General features: G+C 37.0%; 1 protein-coding gene across 1 annotated transcript in view; it reads left to right on the forward strand.

Moving 5' to 3' along the window:
• LOC139144768 (WD repeat-containing protein 5B-like) overlaps positions 1–18,315 on the forward strand; it is a 51,657-nt gene that overhangs the window by 28,635 nt on the left and 4,707 nt on the right. Inside the window, exons 2-5 of the mRNA XM_070715499.1 lie at positions 14,771–14,855; positions 15,668–15,806; positions 17,212–17,401; positions 17,958–18,098. Coding sequence (XP_070571600.1) covers positions 14,771–14,855; positions 15,668–15,806; positions 17,212–17,401; positions 17,958–18,098 — 555 coding nt within the window. The remainder of the gene's footprint in view (positions 1–14,770; positions 14,856–15,667; positions 15,807–17,211; positions 17,402–17,957; positions 18,099–18,315) is intronic.

Genomic DNA, 18,315 nt, shown 5'->3' on the forward strand with positions numbered 1-18,315 from the left:
TTGGTACCATATGTGTGTACTTTAAGCGGAACATTTTGAGTTCAAGGTACAAATGTTGGGCATGATTTCATGACTGTGCTATAGCATAGCTATGAAAGTATCGATTCTGTGACAAATATGTACAGTGATAAATTTCCACTGAATGCCAAGCGAGAGACAAGTTAGATTATCCATGTGGACAAAACACTTGATATCAAACCTCCCCAAAATCTATCCATTACATCAAGTGATTTTAAGACCAACTTATCAGGGTGATGTATGGTTATACAGAGGTCTGTTCTCTTCAATATCTACATATACGTGCAAAGTGTAGGATGGACAGTTTAGTATTCATTGCATGGCAAGGCTTGAGAACCACCCTACGTGGCCTATTAACAACTAGATTATTTTCATTTCTGTTCTGATCAGCGTGGATAGTTGATGAATAATTGCATGTTCAAAGGTCCAACTACATGTACCTCATTGAAAGTGATAGGGATAAAACAACATTGCTATATTTGATGATGAAGGAGTTATTAAAATTCACATTTCACCGGCCATTGTGCATTTCACGTATTTCAATATACAATACATGCATCTGTCTTTGATGTTCTAAAACAAGAAACTGCCGTCATGTTTCAGTTAAATGAGTATAAAAAATTATTAATTGTAAAGCAAGTATTTATAGACAAAGTGGCTAGCAGAGTTTCCAATTAACAAGCTAGTTTCAATATTTGATTGGAGATGCTGTTCTGTCAGTTCAGTAGATGTGTCTGTGTGGACATAGTTACCGGCCACTGCCTGGCGGAGTGAGCTGGATAAATGACAAACGTAATTGGTGATTTAAGAATTCATGAGGATTCTCAAATATCCTGTGTTGCAGGCCATCGTCTGTATTTGTCAACTCTGGAATTGATCAGGAGAGAAATATGCGAATGAGTACATCGGGGTATGCTTGCGGTTGCTAGGCAACCGGACAACAACTAACAAGTTCAGATTTGATGTGATGATCAGGCTATTATGAAATTATCCCATAAATTGGAATTTAACCTGGGTGGTATGAAATGATATGCATTTGCAGAGCTATTTGTAAAGTGCAATATTTGAGAAACATTCTATTCTACTCCCCATGATAAAGTTTGCATGTCTGAATGTACTGTACTTTACACATGCACATTGTGTGGCCAATCTTGAAATTGGACAGCATACCAGTTGTTGGAGCTTGAATTACAGCTAGTGCAATTTTAGGTGTAAATGACCAGCAGCAATGATGAGAGAGGTATAAAAAATATATTTTACATTGTTGTTGTGTAATTTGTGGTGATGCACGCATTTCTTTGAAATGTGACTGTATATTGCACTGTGTATAGTACTCCATATCTTTACAGGAATTGCTTGTTCACATTATGTGAATTGCAATACATATCAACAATGAATGTATATAGTGATGTAAAGCTGTGTCCAATGTACTTTTTTCTGCTGCCCATTGGAAATTGGAGTTTTGTTACTCCCAGATATTAACATTCTATATGTCAAACATGTACCAGTATATTGCATTGATATTGATAATAATAGTATAATGTTTGTAGGATTTTTACATAGTTAGAAATTGTTGACTCTGTTGATTTTAATATGAATATTATGAAATATCCGTCACATTTTGTGCTCGTGGAATGCTCGTATGTACAGTACCGGTACATACGCACATGACTATTTGTTCCTTATTGAATGGTAGATAAGCCATACAAGTACCATATAAAAATTATTTTAGAATGAATGTTGTTCCAAAAAGATATGTCATATATAAGCCTTGGAGTTGATTTTTTAACATCTAGAGGATATCATTTGATGAGTTCAGATTATGCCATGACAAAATTTGTGGTTTGAAAACTAAGACAACTAGAGAAAAGCCTGTTGATTCATTCCTTGCACTAGATTACTCTGAAGTAGGAACATAAGCTTTCAAATGAGAAAGCTTACTGGTATCGGAAATGAAAGTACCCAGTACACATATGCATAGCCTGTGAGGCCATCAAGATTTTTATAACAATACCCATCTCCTATGAACAGTGAGCTACCATTTTCAATTGAAATCACATTTTCAATCTTACTCTGCGCAAACTTTATGGGCTTATAGCGCTATCGTGATATTCTGACATATGACAGTGGTCCGTGCATAACATCTCTGGGCCAGGGTTGGAAGAGTCTTGGTTATAGTCATGTCTTCGGATCAAAACTTAAAAGGGTAGTGATGTGATATTAATAGCTCAATACGATTTCAGAATTCAAGAAAATTATACTTCAAAATTCTGTGGTCTCACAAGTAAGTGGTACATGTGGTAATAGGGATTTCAAATGGGGTATTAATCTAAATACTGCCAGTATGCAAGTTGTTAAAGAGACACAGATGTGATGCATACATGAACGTGACTTCAGAGATGTATTAAGTTGATGTACCATATTAATACAAATTTATGCTAAAAAACCCAGAGGACAGACCTAACATGTAACAGTCACCTCACTGAAATTGCTAAGAGTTATTACTAATAACTCTTGAAGTGAAATTTTTGTATGTTATTTGAAAATTCAAACAGTGTATGGACACAATTGGCCCACAGCTTTCCAGTTTCCTTTGTAGCTTTGGTTCATTCTCTTACCTGAATGATTTGCCCGACCCCTGTGGCATTCTCAATGGTTTACTAAGCAATTGTAAAATCTCTATAATCGCCATCATAACAATTACTGAAGCTGACAGAGCATACGTTTGCTTAAAAATAACTAGGTGGAAAAACCAACAGTGGCATTGTGGTATAGTGTGATTTATGAAACAGGTTGGGAAAAAAGCAACATTTCGGTGGTTGATTTCAGAACAACTGCTAGACTTTAAGAAAACAACTTTTGAAAGCTATTAACAAATGCCTGTCAATGATTTATTACAGTGAGATTTGCAAAACTTAACAACATAAATCTTTCGAAAGGTAATTTACTGGACTGTCTGAGTAAGACTGGTGTCTGTTGTATCTCATGTCCACATTGTACAAAAAATGTGCACTAAAAACAGACCCATTTTTGTGGTTCAAACATGTAGTACCGTACATCTGGTTTTTATGGTTTTATGCGTATTTATACGCATGTTGTACATTTATATTGCCTGTTGTGTCATTTTTATTAATGTCTTTTATTTGGTTACTTTTTATAGATTTACTGCTGTGATGATAGTTTTTCATTTTCCATGTACCTCTAAACTGAAAGTGAAAACTTTTGCCCACTCTGTTTCACAGTGTATGATTATAAGTACTGTGGTTGTCCTCGTACGGTACAGCACAAATGCAGAACAGCATTTTTGTATATCTTTGGGTATAAATGGGGTATTTTATGAATAATCTTATCATTATGCACCTTTTTGAAGTTAAATTTTACATTGAAAATAAAGTGCTTTAAGAAAGCCCTGTATACATATACTTTTCGTCGTGCGCTTGCATGCTTACAAATTAAGGTATGTGTCCAGCATGTCAGCTAATTAATTGTATGGAACAAAATTCCTCAAACATTATTTCATGTTTCAAAATTCAATTTTTTGGACTGGTCTTTTCATGTCAGATATTATGATGCATGTATATATTTGAGGAAAAAAGGTGATTGTATCAGATTTTTACGGTGTTTACAAAAAACAATTGTGGGATCAAAGGTCAAATAGCACCCAATAACATCCACATGTATAGTTGTTGGACCACAGGTAGTTGACTGATACTAGACTCTGTGTCATCTGATGCCAAAACTTACCATTCAATGAAACTCCCTTAATGAAAAAAACAAGTGTATAGCTATAATAACCAAGAATACAAATCAACTAGTCCCTGTGAAAATGTTTGGATTAAGAAAAGAAATCTCCTAAAATTTACCACTATGTGAAATAGCCAATATTCCCCATGTTAAGACTCTGTGGTGAAAAATTGAATCTTCGTTTATGACAGAAAACAAGGGAGAGACAATTTCATTTGCTTCACAGGCTTCCAAATGAGTCTATATTGCAGTGGAACAGCTATGACTTGTGTTCAAAGTTGCAGTATTGATACAATTCCCTGGACATTTTATACAACATAATTTGTACTGTACATGTAACGGTATAAATGTAAATGTACACGACAGCTGTGATATTTAGGTGTGAGGTTGCGGAAAGTTATCAAGACTGTTGTAGAAAATTGGCGAGTCCGATTGGCGAGAACAGAAAGAGTTCTTCTGTGTTGTTATGGCAACCAAATAGTTGTTATAAAAATGAAATTGGTCTTTTCAGAAGCAGGCAATTCAACTGGTGTGTTCCAATCGATGTATCAATGTTTCTCAGGGTTTCCATGGTAACTAGGCAGTAACAAGGGATGTTGGTGATTACTTCTTTTGAAAAAGATTTTGAAGTTTGTAGTCGGTTATAAATAAATGTGACTTTTCACCTTTGTCATCTGTGAATATAGTGGTACACTAAATCACACATACCGGTACACTAAATGAGAGTTAAGCTTGATAATCAAGTGGAGTAATTTGAAACGTCTATTCACAATTTCATGTCTTTTCGTAAAAACATGCCCAATAATACTCCCACCACTATGGGGTCAATATCAGAGGAGCTATTCATAGTGGATTGATCTTTGATGTAAATACGGTCAAGCTGTTGCTGTTTAATTTGCACAGTTTTGCAGAGACTGTCATAGGGCTAAGGTTTATTAAAACATGTATGGAGATAATTATATTCTTATGACCACGTACATACCGGTATTTGTATGGTACAGTATCTTTACAGTACTGTTTGGGTGTATGCAAGTTGTACAATGCCAACGATGACATCATAGCACATATACCAAATCTCTAAGTTAAAATGGCATAAAATAGGACCTGTCCATCATATGTCAATATGAGTTGAAGAAGTTTTTTCTACAAATCACTTCACAGACTGAAGAATTTTAACAGCTACTATATATACACAATATGTACCACTGTGTCTGCTGTTTGAGCATTCAGGTACAAGATACAGTCAGTATGTATTGGGTTGTTTGATTTCATCTAAACCATCTCTGACCTTCACGAGGACATCAGTACAAAGCCATGTCTTACAGTAATCTTCCATGCAGTCACTGTGCCTCAGTTGTCATTCATGGCTTTCCTTTCTTGGAAAGTAATATCTGATTGGTCGATTGCCACAATTCACAGCAACTTAGGGAGTCTATTTACATTATTCAATTACTACAGTAAGATTCAACTACCCAATGGAATAACAGCTTCTGAGACGCTGCACATCAGCCCAAACTTTGTAATAAAGTGTAAAAATATTTCTATCGTATATCCACATGACATTTCAGCCTTACAAGTGGGCCGTGAACTTCAGTATTTGCAAACTGCCAATGGAGTCCCAAATAGAACAAATATGATTTCACTCTTTCAGTTCAGTTAAATGTTGAATTAAGGTAGTGACTCGGGTTCCTTTGTAAATTTTAGCGATTTTGTGATTATTTCATATTCTGAACCCCTGAAATATGATCTTTTTATTAGAGAAAACTGTGAGGTAACATTGTACTGGAAAATGTCTTAAAATTTTAGTGAAAACACGGCCTTCTAACCACTGCGCGAGTTATTATTTTCTTTTTGTTTTAACGGTCCGGATTACTGTCAGCGTTATCGTTATACCTTGAGGAGATTATGTAAATTTTACGCACCATGTTGCGCATGCGCGCACGACTTCATAAGAGACGCTATCCAACGTGGCTGATGACTGCCGGCAGTATAGCAGTGGAGTGTAGAAAACGCAAACGGGGGCCGAAGAAGCAAAATGGAAAGCTGATGGACGCGATGTTGTGTGTTGGCCGCTACAGCTAACACACAGCATCGTACACAGGGCTAGCGAGAGAGTTGCCGACATCGACAGTTATTTACGAAAAGTGAATAAAAGACTGGCATTTTTGGAAGCGATCGAGTAGCTGAGGTAGGCAGGGATACGACTTGGGCCCAAGAACGCTGAATTTCGACAGTAATTTGGCTTTTTACGTCAAGTCCCAAAATGGATTTGAAGTCACCGACCCTACGTACGGGTCTTTGCAGGTTGTGGTGAGCGAGGCGATTAGCTGTAGCGGAACACATAGCATCGTACGCCGGGCTATAGATTACACTGCCGTCCAAAGAGAATCTATGTAATCTTCACTGGAAAATATGGTTCTATAACAGCAGCCCATATCTTGGACTGTCTTGGACTTAGTTTGTCCATGGATGTAGGAAGCATGGTTTGTCCAATTTGTCAATCCGACACTGTTATGTCGGTCTAGAGCACAGCAACGTACGCGAAACGTCGCTTCACGATCGTTGCCTGTCAATTTCTATCTGTGGTCAAGAGAGTGTCGCTGGGTGTCGCGATATGTCGCCGTTTCAATTTTACAATGAGTGAATCTGTCGAGTATCGCCTCAGTCGTTTATTTTTATAAGTCATGAAGAATCGCTTTTACGTGTAACTGAAGTTGATTTTGGTTTCATACCCGAGGCCATAATAGTACATGTCACAGTGGAAAGCGAAATAGCGCACGAAAACCCGGTCATTTTTTATGGTGAGCAAAAGGACTGCAGCAGATCACATGTGAAAACCACAAAAACAAGTGCGACTTTCCCGCATTCCTTGAACTTCTCAACTACAGAATTTTTTAGAGCATCGAGAGTTGGTCGTCTCATCTCCGAAAGCAAGCAAGCAAGCAAGTGACGTCTTGTACTATAGGCACAAAAATCGGCACTAAAATGAACTGGGCAACCATTTCACACTTGGTACGTGCATAAATTACGGGCTGTGAGACCGGAAGTCGAGCGCTTGCGAGAGAGCGAGCGCGCGTCGTCGGCAGAACGCAGACCTGTAAACCATTCCGGCTGTATGATTTTTTTTAAACTTTTCTCGTCTTGTAACCAGACTCTAACCGTTACCAAACAGTGTACAGTTAATATAATTATAAGCTAGATACGTATTTGACAAACAGATTATGCCCTGAATTATCTCTCTAGTGTTTATCGTGTAAATAGTACCCACCGCTTACGCTGACCAGCCTCACGTTTCTACGCACAATTTTCATCATTTTTAGGCGAACTAATGTTTAGGACTTGTCAAATTCTCTAACCTGATGCCCAATATTTAACCTAGACCCAGATCGAATAATTTTTTTTGAAACGCACAAAAATCCGACTTTTTTCGGCGATTTTGTGTGAAAAATGGGACGTTTACACAAATCGTCGATTTTCTCAGTTCCGATTTTTGCATGTATGCGCACCTTCAAATGAGTGTAAGTCGGCGACGCGTGGGCGGATTTCCCCGATTCTTCGCATGCTAACACTTCATGAATAGACCTGAAAAACCGTGTCTTAAATTTTTGATAAACCCCCCTGAAGTGACGATAACTTGACAAACGTGAACAAAAGCCGATAATTTATGCGAAAATCGACAGTTCACACTTCGAAGGCTCACTGTGCAGAAACAAAAGCGAATTTCAAAAATCCAAAACACGGTTTTTCCCCCTGTATATCCAGCTGTCTAGTGCCGTTAACAGATCACTTAGGGGTGCTGCCAATTCTTACTTATACTCTTTTAAGTGAAAAAATTCAAAATCACATGTTTTTGACTTAAACAAACATACCAATGCATGTTTTGACAACTAAACAAATTTTTACCTTCTTCAAATATAGACCTATTAGAAAATGTACCACATGTTGGGTGTGAGACCCTGTTTTCTATGTGAAACTTTTGATTGAAAATATGTGTCAACCAAACTGAGTCACTACCTTAAGACCGGCATATTGTAGGCCACTTAATAAACCCTTGCAGCTGTACTGTATTCCAAGTTTGTATGCTGGAGGTCCATATCAATCCTAATTTTCACTTTATGGCTATTATTAAAGGACCTGTCAAGACATAGTTCATAATGATCACCCAAGTTTTCTCAGAGTACCCACTGGGGTGATTTGTTGTAAAGACTGTTGTAGGAGGTCTTTGTTGAGCATACATGTAGTTGCTACATATAGTGTCAGTGGTAATTTTGCCATTACCGTCCCTGTCACGTACATGTACAGTTACTGTTTTTGCCACTGATGCTGATTACAGTGGTGTATTAAAGTATTGTAGCAAACCATGTTCTTGTACACCGCCCCAAGGCTTTGATAGTGTGTGTTGCAGTTATTAGGCAATGAATCAAAGTCAGCCCGGGGGGCTGTTTGCCAAACTTATTTGGCTATAAACTTCAGGAGCACAGTGAAGGTTGAACTAGATGAGGAAGTTTTACAGTCAAGTATACCTGGCTCATTTTAACTGCCAAAATGTCAGTTGATACACAAATATATTTATACATCCTATGCATAACTGTACTGCATGCAATATACACTGTCCATGACACAAATTGAAAACATCAAATGTTCATACGTATAAAGTGCTTTGAACAAATCATTAAATACATTATATCAAGTTTTTAACATGTTTAAAGCAGTTCTAATGAAGCAGATGCGTATCAGGATAAACGATTGATTTTCTCTTTTAAGGGGAGAACCATTTGATTTCTGGGGGGGGGGTATGGAGGAAGAGGGTATGGGAGCAAATTTTTTTTTCCTGTCAGAGTGACAGCAATTTTTTTTTTCTACTGTCAGACCTGCATCAATTTTTTTTTTTCGAATGGAGTAGCAGTGCAATTTTTTTTTTCAAGTTTGTAATGCGTTGTATATAAGGGAGCCGTCATTGAGCATTATTTACAGCCTGAAACTCCGAAATTTCAATTGACCCCCCCCCCCCTTCGCCAACCATGATGAATTTGAGTAACCTCCATCTCTAACTCTGAAATTTTGACAGATCCTCCCACTTAGAAAAGTTAAATACCAATACATGTAATTGTAAAATTTACAAAATACAGCAACAGTAAAGACCTTTCAAATCCTGATGTACCCTGCTAGACTATCATCAGTTATCTCATGATGGTTCAAAAAAGGTGAACCCATCAAAATGAAATTCAAAGTCACAACTAAATAAAGATATAAAAGCTCACGCAGTATCTAATCATATAGTATATTGTTTAATTTGGATGGATATTATGACAGGGTTTTCACTAGGATATCTGACCATGCAGAATTTGAAAGTACAGGTGAGAACATGAGAGAGACTTAGGGGGAAAGTGTCACAGGGGCTTTCCCCTATCTTGCATGGAAATTTTTAAGATATTGATGTGTGCAATGGTGCAGTCTGAGAGGTGTTTTTAATTTTTTTACTAAGTGAAACTGTTAGAATACCCAAGGGGGAGAGCACGAGAGGGGGATTCCCCCTCTCGTATTTGAAATTTTGAGAAATTGATGTGTTTATGGTGCAATCTGAGAGGAGTTTCAGTTTATTTTGCACTCGGTAAAACTGTTTGAAAATGACATTGAACACTGATATTTTTACATTTTTGCATGATCAGTTTTTGAGTCACAATATTCAACAACCAAACAATGACAATACAATTGTGAAAAACAGTTCTGTTTGCCAGAGACTGAAGACAAATGAACATACAGGAACGGAAAATCTGTGACCTTCTTGTGTCATTTCTGCAGCTGCCAGCTTCTAATGAAAACCTGAATATGGTATGTTTGCGATCCAGTGTTTGTGGTCAGAAAAACAAGGCTCACACATTGTATTTCATTATATTTGTTGTTCCTCAATTTTTCATTGTCAAGGTACATCTTTCTACAAATCTATATTGAGAAAATAATATATTGGTTTTAACACTAGTTTATTGACTCCTGTCTTGTGTTTTAAATTTTCACAATTTACAGAAGTCAAATAGTCCCCTTTAGATAGTGCCTATGCCATTGAGATATTGCAACAGAAATCCTGAAACATGATTTCTTAGGTCAGAAAAGGGAAGGAAAACATTGAGTGTACTGAGGTGTAAAGTAGACCTATGTAGTGCATGCTTATATCATAAGTGCTGGGAAAAGAAACATAAGAATTGCTTGTGGTAAAACATTTGCGCCGCCTATGGCGGCGCGCCGGCAAAGAATACATGAGAATAAGGTTTCCTAATTTTGCTTATTTCTGGTGCATTGTGACAATTTTTTTTTCTCTTCTGTCTGTTCTGACAATTTTTTTTTCTCAGGCCATGACAGGATCAATTTTTTTTTCTTCTCTCTCACCTGGTGACAAATTTTTTTTTCTCAAAATCCTCCATATCCCCCCCCCAGAAATCAAATGGTTCTCCCCTAAGGTGAAATTATGAAGGTCATGGCTGTATTCATCCAGACAATGAGAATCATAGCACCAAATATGTATTGGATCGTTTTTATAGTGCAAGTTATTTTGACAGTGTAAAGCTGTGAATTTAGCTAGCTAAAAAGGGCCTTAGCCCTAAAATTTCATTCCAGCCTCAAATAATTTATGTGTCAGACTAGAGAGTGCATTTTCAGTCATCTTGTACAACTTAGGGACGGACCATTAGATCTTGGGAGGGGGGGTGGTCAAAAACAGAAAAAAAAAATTCAGAGCAGAAAGTTAGGAAAAAAAAATCTTCAAACTAGTTTGCAAAATAAAAAAAAAAATAAATCAGAAGACAAAGGCGTAAAAAAAAAATCTGCAAAAGTCTTTAAAATTTGAATTTTTTTAGATTTTTACCGACAGAAAGCAACTTTCTGTATTTTTTAGTACATCCTCCAGGCACATTTTTATTGTAATTTATACATTTAGAGTGACTGTATCCCTTATACTGGAAGTTGTGATATCTTATCTTTTCAGGACTTTTGTATTCTGATCACTTGAAAATTATGAAATTATAGAGCCTTTTTCTACTTGTTTCCTGCGTACAAACCAAGCAGGTACACTAGGTAAAACATTGAAACTATGGTATGGTTGTCAAGACAGAAAGTTGTATTTGCCTTTTAAGATCAAGGTAAACAGATGCAGGCCACATCAGTTTCATTTTTTTCACAGCATTTTATTGCAATGATGAATGCAAGAATGGGTGAACAAGTAGAAACACGTCAATAATGATAAAACAACATATCAAGTCATTATGTATTATTTTGCTTTTAAAAAGGCATTTTCAATTCTTTTTTCTCAAAAAACAGCCTCAAAAAACAACAGCAACACATGTTTTAACATTCAACAATACACTACGTAAAATGCCATCTATCCAACAAATCCCAACACAAAAACACACAAAAGGGTTGAACTTTGAAAGTTTCTCGATAGCAAATACTGAATAAATCTGCATGAATAATCGTTTTTGTGTAGCAAATTTCAAAGAAATTGGACAAGCCCTTTCAGAGAATACAGATTTTTTTACCATGAATGGCATAAATTGCCCTAAAAAGACAAATATTGAAATTTCAACACATCTATACACATCCAATCAATTTGGACATGCTGCTACAGCGAAATAGATGTTTTGATCAAAAAAGTGCATCAATTGCTCTAAAAACACAAATATGCAAATTTAACTATATTATTTAGCTTATTTTAGCTTCTCAGCTTGTCAAAATCAATTGTAAATCATGAGATATGCATGATGTTTGGTGGGGTGAATGTAGGCATTTCACCACGCAGTAGAAAGGGAAGCCAGGAAACCAAATAGTCAATTTTCAAAACTATAGGAAGCTACTGAGGAGCAAGAAGACCATGTTTCAGAGGAAGATGTGTAATCCGAAAAAAATGCTCCCAAAGTGCCACCAAATAACACCATTTTTATCTCTATTTTTCAAAAGCTCCAACAGCAGGAGGGGGACACCCCCTCCTGACCTCCCCCCGCAAAAATACTCCCCAAGTGCCACCAAATAACACCATTTTAATCTCTATTTTCAAAAGCTCCAACAGCAGAAGGGGACACCCCCTCCTGACCTCCCCCCGCAAAAATACTCCCCAAGTGCCACCAAATAACACCATTTTAATCTCTATTTTTCAAAAGCTCCAACAGCAGCAGGGGGACACCCCTCTCCTGACCTCCCCCCCCCCCCCAGCGACCGCTTCGTGGCCGCTTGTGGGGCTTGGCACCACATCTTTCCCCCCTTTATCTTCAAACAGCGACGAACAAAAAAAAAAATTATAAATTTAAAATTTACTCTAAAAAAAAAATTTACACAACAAATCTCAATTGTAAAAAAAAAATTTAAGAAATTTACAATAGTAAAAAAAAAATTTTCAAAATTTCATTGTGACCACCCCCCCCTCCCAAGGTCTAATGGTCCATCCTTATCCACAGTATTGGTCTGTCGACGTCTTCTTGCATCGACAATATTCTGGCATGTTCTATTGTACAGTCACACAGTGTTGCTATCTCTTTGCTTTTAATTTCATTGACCATCATTTCCTGTGCCTGTCATTCAAGTATGTCAGTTCAGATATTGAAACTTTGTTGCAAAGTTCCACAACAGGCCAGTTGTCTTTGTAATTTGCATAACAAAGCCATAGTACGTCCTTTCTGTGTCCAGCAGGGTTTGAGTGCATTTAGCTTGTCCCAAAGTGATGGGCATGCCAAGTACTGACTGAATTTCAGGTCCCAGGCTTTGGTAGTCCGTGTGGGCTACCATTTCATGGAATTTGTTAGCCCCAGAGAAAAGTTGGTTGTATGTGGATGTGGGACTAACGCTAATTTCGAGCCCTGAGATTGCATAGCTAAATATCAATGGATTGCAAAGTCTTTGAAAAATTTAATAATAAAGTGCACTTAATTTGCCATGAAAGCATACAATATCCCCCCCCCCCCCCCCCCAATGTAATGTCCCCGTGGAGTACTTCAGTAAATTGACAATTACTTACATGAGAGTGATGGGCTGTGCTGTGGATATGAGACCAGTAGATGACTGTCACGTCAACGTTATAATAATACTTTCATAATAATACTGCATTGAGCCCCCGCATACCGTAGGTACTAGTCCATTATTTGCTTGGCATTTCTTGGGTATACATTAGTTACTAGTACTCAGTGCTTCCAAAATATGGGTATCATGTTCAACCTGACATCTATGCGACCGTTTGCCGATTCAGTCATAATGCTTCAATTTTGCCATCACCGTGAGCTTGTCATCAACATGACCATTTTACAACAGCTGTTTTCCTTTCTTTTTTATTTTTGTTCAGTATTTCTACTATTTCACATCAGTGGTTTTTATGAACCAGTAATTCACAATGAAGGATATATCGATCGTGGCAGTAAATGTATTCTTCAGTGAAACACACACAGTTAACTTGTAACTTGACTTGGTGATGTACTTTTTTGGTTGGTGTGTTTTCTATTTCTCGCAACAATAGTAAGTGTCATCCACCAAAACAGGACCCAAGGTAACGAGATATGCATGTTGATGATTCGGGTTCTGACAGTCATTTGTCAATGTACATCTATACAGTGTGCTTTCATTGCAGTGGTTGGTGTTGTCTATTGCAGTATCATCCATCCCCTGATATTTTATAACCTTTACCTGCATGTTGACTTGAATGAGGTACAACTGAATCCTATCAACTGGCAACAGATCATAATATGTCATAGGTGATCATAGTATTCTCAACCAATTAATCTGACCATATTCAGGTTTACCAAATTATTATCATTTAGACTGTGCAAAATTGAACGTTTTCCTCAGCATCCAAAACTATGTAAAAACTGAAATCCATATTTTACGATTGATTTTTCCTTCAGTTCTACATCTTCACTGAAAATACAAAAATAAAGCAATAATTGATAGATTTTTCCCGAAAAATTTGTAATATGAAATGTTAGTCTTTAGAGCGTTTTAAAGCTGTTCCTCAGATCCTCAGTTGCTGGCTACGTGATTCCTGGCAAAAAATTTGATAGAAAGAAAAGAAAAGACGCACACTTGGAACTTGGCCAACTTTTTTCCGATGATTTGAACCATGGTGTCAGTGTTGATAGGTGTTCTGTTCAGTTGAATTACCTTGACTTACTGATTTGTCATGCATGCATGGAGATCCTACCAACCAGATCCCACCTACTAGATCTGGGTGACCCTCTGAGATATTTTGCGTTTTTTTGCAATCATTTATTCTGAAACAAACGATAATTTTCTTTTGTTGATGTGGGAATGAAAAAAACTACTTACTGATGCTGAAACATACACTGAGATCATCATGATTACAGTCATATTCTTCTGCATTTTTGTCACTCTGCCAGGTCAGAATGTTTTAAGTTTCCCCTGGAAAAGTAAATTTCATGATAGATCCTGAATGTGCCAAATAATCAATTTGTCACATTGTGTTTGGAAAAACAAACATTAATTCTTTTAACATTTCAAAAGTGAAATGAAACCCAGACTTTTAGTCCAGCCTTCACATAATTTTCTGAAAAATACTCATTTCTATCCTGTTACAACAGATGTAGAGATACATGTTCAGTTAAAACATACATTCATAATTTTGCTTCTTTTTGAAGTATAAAGATATCTAGAAAAGTGAACACAAATTATAATTAGCTGATGTACTGATTTGCTTTTGGGCAATTCCAGTGAACAGGAGAGAGAAATTGACAAATAGCTGATGTTTTAACTGACTATTTGAATCTCTTTTCAATATCCCATCCCCTCTCAGAACCAAACTCTGAGAATTCAGTTTTCAAAAAGTATCCCTTATACTAACATATGAAAAGAAACGTGTGTACAAGTATGATAGATTATGTAAAATATCACTAAAAACATAAACAACAAGTTTTGACATTTTGGCAAAATTTAAGGCACTGTCATTTGTCCTTTAATTTGTGTCACATACCGGTGTTTATTGTATTATTGCTTATACATTGCGTTTTTTTTATCTTTTCAGAGAATGTAGTGGAGATGTAATGTGTTGCCGGTACAATGAAGACAGCAAACTTCTTGCAGTTGGTCTGGCCAATGGTGTCATCAAAGTAAGCGATTCAAGTCTTTTTACAAATTTTTCACCCTTTCAGCAACCACCTTTGGTAGAACTCATGATGCTTTATGTGGTATGGATCAATCCATTTGTGGGAAATTAGGGATGAAAGAGTGGTTTGTCAGCATTTATTGATATTAAAATGACTGACATTAAATTCAACAATAAACAAGCCTAGGATCCATCACAAAGATGGACAAAATTTGTAAAACCAGTTACAGTAAACAGTCTTTTTTCATGAAGTTATAGAGAACCTTGATGAAATATGGTATACCAGCTAGCACATGTAGAAGACATTAAGTCATTCTGACTGTACATCAACATTTGCTTTTGAAGCTATTTGTAGAGTTTAATTGTTCAGTATATTCTGATAGAGTAGATTGCTATTGTATGAGCAAATACAATTTCAGGACATGTTTTGCTCACCCATAATGCTGGTTTTGTAGAAGCAAATGAACCCAGGATCATAAGTAAAGTTGCCATTGGAAACCAAATTTCATCATCTACATGTAGGCTAACTCCTTCTGTCAGTTTGAAACAAAGTCAGGTTTCTGCATGTTTGATTGGATCTTTCACCATTAAACTGTGGTGAAATGATGTTTTCAAAGACATCACTCAAATCAGCCATCGGAATCAGACTGTTCAAATCAGCCATCGGAATCAGACTGCTTATCCAATGAGCTGATATTAATCTGGCTCTTCAAGGCATGGTTTGAATGCATATCACATTCCATCAGGAAAGTGCAAAATGTTAAATGTCCTTCATATCACAGACAATTATTGTTCTTGTTTCTTTTCTGTTCCTAGGTATACTCTGCTGACAACGGTGCTTTGCTTTACAACATATCAGACCAAGAAACCCTAGATACCAGTCTGCCATGTACTAGCATTCACTTCCGTCCACATCAAGATGCCGACAAATCCAAGAATATTATATTGGCTACGTGTATGTAGATACATTTTCATTTTTACTGATTTACAAGAGCTGATATTGTCACATTAGTACACATCCAACCTTCTTGTTTGGAAACATATTTCAACTTTAAGGTAGTATGCACCTCAAAAGTAAAAGACTTAAACTTTCGCTCAAATTTTCCTCAAGGAATCTTTCTACCATTCACTTTCAAAATCAGGAATAAAAATTTGGGGTCACCGTGCAAATTTTGATACCAGAGAAAGAAATTATCCGAGATTTACCGATATTTGAAATTCAAAATGGCCGCCATCCCTGTGTTAACTCTATGGAGAAAAGTAAAATATTCGATTTTCTAAAAACTAAGACTGTGAATGTTTCTCTTATTCAAAGAGCTTCAAAATGAACCCCCAAAAGTGGTAGATCAGAAAAGAATTGAAAAAGTTTGAGAGTCCAAATATCTGTACCTGAGGCGCATTCTACCTTAACACAAAGCAAGGAATTTAAAGTAGCAATGAAATTTAAATGCTACAGTACATGCATGTCATGCCAAAAATAATATGATTTATCTTATATTAATCCGCTCCCACGTACTCTGTTACTTTGTGTATTGATTGCATGGGCTCCATGTGACCTATCAGCACAGTGTTGACAACAATAGCCCTTGATGTCATTTTAGCCCCTTACAGCACAGGGAACAGTCGGAAAACTGTGCACATGCTTTTCGAGCTATTATCTGCCCTAGAGAAAAAAATACCCATATCGCGGAAATTGTGCCCTGAACCATTGATCTTAAACACAGCAAGCAAAGCCGCTCCACTATCCATCTATGTGATGTAGTGTCGGACCTAAAGTGTAGTAACCAGTTTGTATTTGCTGTTGTTTCTTGTCATTATCATTCCCTTGGAACTATCGCTTGTCATTCTGCTTGGGTGACGTAAGTGACCTAGCATGTACGTACCCAACAGAACAGCCAATAACGTACTTGTATTTTGGTCTCCATGGATACAAGTGCAATCTTATGTTCATGTTTTGATAGTGGTAAAGTTTGAAAGAAGAACTTGAAACATTGGAGCAGTTACAGAAACTGTGAAACTGGCCCCTAAAATTTCAGGCCTGCCCATAATTTGATGACTTGACACAAATTTCTCCTTTGCCGTGAGCATGCAGAGAAAACACTGGTTTGACAAGTTTATATCCCTGAGAGCCTCTGTTTTTTTAAAAATTTTTTGTGTCCCAAAATTTTCTTCGCCAATAACATAGATTCCAGTCCTGTTTCGTGTATTCAACACCTGTAACATACTTTACTTGTCAAGGTGTTCACTACCACATAAATGGCACGGCAAGTAAAAGAGTCATTATCATCTAAAGGTTGTTTTCCAGTTTCTTCTCGGAAAAACAGTTATGCTCAGAATGTGTTTGATGCTCTCATGCACAGATGCTTCAGGTTTGGTGAAGTACTGGCACACGGCTACAGGCAAGTGTCTGAGTACAATACACGAACCCAGGCAGACGCTGAACGCCGCTTTCAACAACCGCATCAACACCTTCATCACCAGTGGATCTGACGACAGCATTTATGTCTATGATGAGACCACCAAGAAACTCCTACAGACATGTGAACCAAGGTATGGAACTTGGTGTGAAAGATGTTGAATTTGACACTGTTTTTCCAAATCATGTCAAATATCCTATCTATGGGCTACAAAATATATGAAATACTCAAGGGTGGGGTGAAGTAGAGGCTACATGTAAATAATTTAGGACTGGTCTTGATATCAGTGAAAATTCTAGACAGTGCGCATATCGTGTTGATCAAATTCTCATGTCCCAGGATATGATTTGCGATCAATTTCTCCTGTTGTCCCCCACACCCCCTCCTTGTGAAAAACACTGACAGATGCTTAACTGTACTTTACATGTAGTTTATTGAAAGGGGTTAAGAGGGTCAGGTGAAATTTTTCCATCCACAGAAACAAATGGGGTCATTTTAAAATTTTGCAGTAATATGGTAAAAAAGTGATTGAGAATTATGTTAGAATATCTCGAAAAATCATGTACAGTACTAAGGGTAATATGAAGTTGACAGAGAGATTTTTTTCATGGAAAATTGTATAGTTAGTCTGTTTGTAAAAAACACGCTCTGTTATTTGAAGCTAACTGGTGTATGCTTTTGTTTTCCAGCCCTTCATTGAATGTGATGGATGGACACAGGTCCCGTGTCTTTGCCGTACAGTTCCATCCCAAAGAGTTGCATGAGTTCATATCTGGAGGATGGGACGACACCGTCCAATACTGGGATACACGAGTGCAGCACTCCATCAGGTAAAACACAGCAACTACACCTATCCTATATCAAGATTATTGCTTCCAATTCAGAGACTTTGATTCTCCTGTATCAGAGTTTTTACAGTCCGAAAAAATCTTGTTGAACTTCATTGAAAATAAGTCCAATGCTTTCAGAACTTGCATTTGTGACTACCAACCATATAAGTTCAAGTGAAATTGATATATTATAAACTGATACCAATCAGTATTCTGA

Source organism: Ptychodera flava, chromosome 12 (genome assembly GCF_041260155.1).
Source record: "Ptychodera flava strain L36383 chromosome 12, AS_Pfla_20210202, whole genome shotgun sequence".
NCBI classification, from domain to species: domain Eukaryota; kingdom Metazoa; phylum Hemichordata; class Enteropneusta; family Ptychoderidae; genus Ptychodera; species Ptychodera flava.